Below are 6,144 nucleotides of genomic sequence, written 5' to 3'. Positions count from 1 at the left end.
AATTCTTGTTCTGTGGAATGACCCCTTTGGTTTTTCCATTAAGGATCTTCACACACGGCGCGAGATCATACGCTGTAGTAGCCCCGGTCCTCTCTATGAGTTCTCCACAAGCACCAGCTCTCCATCGCCTTTCGGACTCGTCGCCTCCACCAACTCCACCGAGCTATGGCATCGTCGCTTAGGACATCCTGGTCGTGACGCTATGTCACATTTATCTAAACAATTTGCTATTCCATGTAATAAAGTCACTATGGTGTGTCATGCATGTCAACTCGGCAAGCATGTACGTCTACCTTTTTCTAGGTCCCAAACAATTTGCAGTGTTCCGTTTCAGTTAATTCATTGTGATTTATGGATTCTCCCATTGCAAGTAATTCTGGTTTAAAATATTATCTTGTCATAGTCGACGATTTCTCGCACTTTATTTGGACCTTTCCTCTACGGAGAAAATCTAACACTTTTGACGTCCTTATTAATTTCGTTGCTTACGCTCGCACCCAGTTCAACCTTCCTGTCGTTTCCCTACAAACCGACAACGGCACTGAGTTCGTTAACTCCACCCTAGTCGAGTTTCTAGCTCGCCACGGAATCCACCTTCGCATGTCTTGTCCGTACACTTCATCTCAAAACGGAAAAGCCGAGCGTGCTTTGCGCACTCTCAATGACATCACCCGCACTCTCCTTATTCAAGCACACATGCCACCCTCATATTGGGCCGAGGCCCTCGCTGCCGCCACCTACCTCGTTAACCGTCGCCCATGCCAAGCCATAGAGTTTCGCATCCCGTACACCTTACTCTATCAACAACCAGCCTTGCTTGTGTTATCCAAATCAGTCCGCCACGGCCCAACATAAGCTCGCAGCTCGGTCCACTGTTTGCGTGTTTCTCGGATACCCATCCTCCCACCATGGCTACCGATGCCTCGACCTCACTTCTCGGCGTGTCATCACGTCTCGTCACGTATATTTGATGAAAATATTTTTCCGTTCGCCACCACACAATCAGTGCAACCTGCTGATTCTCTTGATTTTTTGCTGGACTTGGCCGCCACCCAAACCATCCCGGCCCAGCCCAACATGCATGTACCCGCGTTCCAGCTGCATGGCCCCTCGATTGATCAGACCGATCACGCATCTGCACGCGCGTCTCCACCTAGCTCGCCTTCGCCCAACTCGCCTGCACCTTCGGTCTCTCCTTCCGCGGCTACGGCACCAAACCCAACCCCACCGCCACCACCACCCCCTCCGCCTTGTACTCGCTCTCGTGCCACTTCCGTTCCGGCCGTCAACACGCACCATATGCTCACTTGTGCTAAACATGGCATCGTTCAGCCAGGGACGATTCCAAGGGGGGACGAGGGAGGGCTAGACCCCCCTAACGATTTCGCTTTTACGTAATAACGATCAAGCAGCTGGCAAAAATAAGGGAAAATAATGAACGTTGGGCTAACTTTGCCCCCCCTAACCACGTGAAGTGCAAAACTATAAAGCCCATCTATAGCAGGCCCCTGCAGCAGCCCACAACAGGAAGACGAAGGACGCAATTAGTATTATTTTTCTTTCCTTTTACTTGCCTCCGATGCTATCGCTAAGGTATAGCCGCCGTATAGGGCAGTTCTGTATTCAGCGCCGTGCAATTCCTAAATCAAGATCTAGACTGTCGAAGGGGACAAGGCGATCCAAAGCTTGTGCGGATGCACGGCCGGTCGGCCAGCCGCACAGCTAGCATGATCGGCGATGAGGCAAGTAAGATTATGTTACTCTCGTTTCTCATTCTCTTTACTTCATCCTTGGCTTATACTCCCTCTCCCTATAATTAGATTAATCTGTACCTTTAAAACTAAAGGATTGGAACAAGACAAACTGTATACATAAAATTGTTATTAGGAAATATTCCTGAGTCCTGACCCATGAGATAAGATTTTGCATTGTTTAACCCTTCCAGCAGCTGAAAGATTTAGTTCATTACCATGTGAATTACCCTTTGTATTTCTTTTATGATAACTTTTAGTAAAAAATAAATTGTTCAAAGCCAGCACATGTTTTCTTCTCTTGATGAACCTAAGCCACAACTGTCTTTGTACAATTTTTTTCCTAGTCAGTCACCACAAGGAAACCTTGCCCCCCCCCCTATGTTAGAATCCTAGCTCCGTCCCTGCGTTCAGCCGATTGACAAGCTCAATCTCTCGGCTATCCACACCTTGATTTCTCCTATTCCAAAAACATACCGGGGTGCTCTCCAGGATCTGCGCTGGCGTGCTGCTATGACTGATGAGTATGATGCTCTAATTCACAACCGCACGTGGTCTCTTCTGCCTCGTCCGGCTGGTGCTAATGTTGTTTCAGGAAAGTGGATCTTCAAGCACAAATTCTCCTCCAATGGTGGACTTGCTCGCTACAAGGCACGATGGGTTGCTCGTGGGTTCTCTCAGCAGCCGGGCGCTGATTTTGATGAGACATTCAGCCCCGTCGTCAAGCCCCCCACGATCCGCGTCGTCCTCAGCCTTGCCGTCTCCCGTGCTTGGCCGATTCACCAACTCGATGTCAAGAACGCCTTCCTTCATGGCAATCTTGACGAGGTGGTCTACTGTGAGCAACCACCTGGCTTCATCGACTCTGCTCGTCCTCAACATGTTTGTCAGCTCCACAAGTCTCTCTACGGCCTCAAGCAGGCCCCTCGAGCTTGGTACCAGCGCTTCGCCCACTATGCTCATTGTCTCGGTTTCGTGGCATCTCAGTGTGATGTCTCCATGTTTGTTCTCCAACGGGGCGACGAGCTGGCCTACCTTCTTCTATACGTGGACGACATCATCCTCACTGCCTCTAGCGCCAGTCTTCTTCAGCATGTCACTGACCTTCTGCATCACGAGTTCTCTATGACCGATCTCGGGGATCTTTCATATTTCCTTGGTATATCGGTCACTCGCTCCTCGTCCGGGATGTTGTTGTCACAGCGCTAGTATGCCATTGATCTTCTCCAGCGCGCCGGCATGCAAGATTGCAACCTGTGTCCTACTCCCATAGACACTCGTTGCAAGCTTTCTGCCGACGATGGTCCGCTCGTCTCCGATCCCACTGAGTACCGCAGTTTTGCAGGCGCCCTTCAGTATCTGACACTGACACGTCCGGATATTGCTCATGCAGTGCAGCAAGCCTGCCTCTACATGCATGCTCCTTGGGAACCTCATCTCAACTTGGTTAAGCGGATTCTTCGGTATCTCCAAGGTACACTGGATTTGGGTCTTTGGTTGCACTCCACACCTGCTACGTCTCTCACTGCATACTCGGACGCCGACTGGGCAGGCTGTCCCGACACTCGCCGGTCTACTTCAGGCTATTGTGTCTATCTCGGCGACAACCTTGTGTCCTGGTCCTCCAAACGCCAGGCCACGGTTTCTCGCTCCAGTACTGAGGCCGAGTATCGTGCTGTAGCTCACGTTGTGGCGGAATGTTGTTGGCTCCGTCAGCTTCTTCATGAGCTTCACCGTCCGGTCCATACCGCGACAGTTGTTTTTTGAGATAATGCCAGCGCTGTCTACATGGCTTGTAACCCGGTCCAGCATCGTCGTACAAAGCATATCGAGATTGATATTCATTTTGTTCGGGAAAAGGTGTCACTCGGCCAGATTCGGGTTCTTCATGTGCCATCCTCGCAGCAGTTTGCAGATATTATGACGAAGGGTCTACCGTCTCAGTTGCTCTTGGACTTTCGGTACAGTCTTTGCATTCGCTCCACCGATGCACTGACTGCGGGGGGATGTTAACGTATGTAGATCTTGTATAGATGGAAATGTCATGTACCTACCATATCTTGTTGATACCTGTAGATTGTTTCTTGGTTTCCAAGCCTTTGTAACCGTGTCATATATATATGAGCCGATCGCCCCTGTTGTGAGGCGTCTTCCTTCAAACTACTTCCCACGATACACGTTTATAGTTCTCCTGTACGTTCATTGATTTCATTCTAATCCGTCTTTAGATTAGAAAACCACACACATTACATTTCATTAGCAAACAAAAGCAAATTAAGAAAAACAAGAAGACAAGCTTAACCTAATTACCATCTTTATATGATCATGAGCAGCGAGAAGCTACGATGTACTACTACTGTACTAAACATTCGGGAAAGGAGAAGATGGTTGGCCCCCGTCGATCAACCTGAGCCCGTGGCAGCGATGGGCCTTCCTTGCCTCAGCGGCACAGCCCTCGCCTTGAGCGGCCGCCTCATGACAACCGTGAACTCGAGCTTCTCGGTGAGGTCCACCTCCTCGCCGGCCTCCTCCCGCCACTCGAACTCCCTCACCAGGTTGGCCACGAAGTACTCGAGGTGCAGCAGCGCCAGCGCCATGGCGGGGCAGACCCTCCTGCCTGCGCCGAACGGCATCATCTTGATCTCCTTGCTACCGGTGAGGTCCACGTCCTCCCCCTCGCCGCCCGGCAGGAACCGCTCCGGCCGGAACTCCGACGGCGCCGTCCAGATCTCCTCGTCCAGCCCGATGTCGCCCACCGCGAAGTTTACCGGCGTGCCCGCCGGGACGCGGTACCCGTCCAGCGTCGTCTCCTCCGCCGCGGCGTGCGGCAGCACGTAGTGCCCCGGCGGGTGCCGCCTCAGCCCCTCCAGCACCACGGCCTTGAGGTACGGCATCCCCTGCAGGTCCTCCTCCCGCAGCTCGCCGTCGACGGCGGTGGAGACCTCCTCCCTTAGCCTGTCCTGCATCGCCGGGTTCTTGACCAGGTTCGCGAGTATCCACTGCAGCGCCGTGGCAGTGGTGTCGGTCCCGGCGCTCAGGAACTCGGAGCAGAGGCTGACGATCTCGCCGTCCGTGAGCCCCCTCCCTCCATCCTCCGGGATGGCAAGCCTCACCAGGGAATCCACGTAGCAGTCGCCGCCAGCGCCGGCCTCCCTCCTGGCGCGGATGAGCGGGACGAAGAGCTCCTCCTGCCGCCGGCGCAGCGAGACGAGCTTGCTCCACCGGCGGCGGAAGACGAGCTTGGTGAGCGGCGGGAGGAAGGAGAAGACCTGGAAGCTGAGGAAGTTGGCGAGGAGGTCACGCTGCAGCGCCTCGATGTCCCTCACGCGCGCATCGCCGAGGCGATCGCCGCCGAAGCACATGTACACCAGGAGGCAGAACATGGCGTACTGGAAGGGCTCCATGACGGCGACGACGCCGCCGCCGGAGCGGATGCGGGAGAGGAGGACGTCGAGCACCCAGCGCCGGGCGGGGGCGAAGGCGCGGAGGCGGGCCGGGTTGAGCACGCCGGAGGCGAGGGTGCGACGGAGCACGCGCCAGGTGGGCCCATACGGCGCGGAGCTGACGTTACGGCCGCCGCTGGTGAGCACGGCGGCGGCGGGAGCGGTGGCGCGCGGGCGGGAGGCGAAGGCGGCGCCACGCTGGACGAGGGCGCGGTGGGCCGGGCCTCGCGCCGCGACGAATATCATCGGCCGCGCCAGCCCCAATGGCGCGAAGGAGTAGACCGGGCCGTAGGCCCGCGCGAGGCGCCGCAGCACGGGCTCCAGGTCGAAGTCGCGACGCGCCAGGTGGAGCAGCGGGCCCAGAACCGGCAGCGGCACCGGACCTGGAGGCAGCGGCGGCGTCAGCGTCGCGGAATGGGACGGGCTGCGGGCCCGGGCCCGCAGCAGCAGCGAGCTGAGGAGGCAGAGCATGGTGGTGAGCGAGTAGAAGAGCCAATCCTCCATGGCAGCGGCGGCGGGACGGACTGGTCGCTAGGATTCCGGTGGAGATGCTTCATTTGTACTGCAAGAAAAAGGTCGGGAATGTTTGAATGCCGGTGGGAAGTTGGTGGCATGGACCGGAGACACGCAGCGTGCACGGGGAAAATAATCTGCGGGGATACTGTAGCGGCCGGTGGTGAGTGTTGACGGCATGAAAGCAAGCAAATTCCACTTGTGTGAGGCATGTCATATCTGCTAATTCGCTCTTTTTAGGCCCTGTTTGATTCATAAGTCTTAGAATTTTTTTAGTCCCAACTTATAAGCTCAAGTCTCTAAAAAGTCCCTACATGTTTGTCTTGTCCTATAAGACCATATTATAACTATAAGTTCCTATAAGACTCTCCTTGAGAGTCTTATTTCATAAGTCCCAAATGCCCACTTTAAGTCCCTATAAGTCCCTCCTGTTTGGT

General features: G+C 54.7%; 1 protein-coding gene across 1 annotated transcript; it reads right to left on the bottom strand.

Annotated features, from left to right (window-relative positions):
• Nucleotides 1–3,924: 3,924 nt before the first annotated feature.
• Nucleotides 3,925–5,741, bottom strand: LOC123158913 (cytochrome P450 89A2). Its single transcript, XM_044576729.1, has one exon. It carries the CDS (start codon nt 5,696–5,698, stop codon nt 4,154–4,156), a length of 1,545 nt encoding a protein of 514 aa, XP_044432664.1. The 5' UTR covers nt 5,699–5,741; the 3' UTR covers nt 3,925–4,153.
• Between the last annotated feature and the right edge of the window lie 403 nt (nt 5,742–6,144).

This window comes from Triticum aestivum, chromosome 7B, assembly GCF_018294505.1.
Source record: "Triticum aestivum cultivar Chinese Spring chromosome 7B, IWGSC CS RefSeq v2.1, whole genome shotgun sequence".
In the NCBI taxonomy this organism is placed as follows: Eukaryota; Viridiplantae; Streptophyta; class Magnoliopsida; order Poales; family Poaceae; genus Triticum; species Triticum aestivum.
Note: the sequence above shows the minus strand (reverse complement) of the source record. Positions and strands in the feature narration are given on the sequence as shown.

Bases quoted from the DNA above. Each gene is read 5' to 3' on its own strand.
- LOC123158913 (XM_044576729.1), bottom strand. From the start codon at position 5,698: ATGGAGGATTGGCTCTTCTACTCGCTCACCACCATGCTCTGCCTCCTC.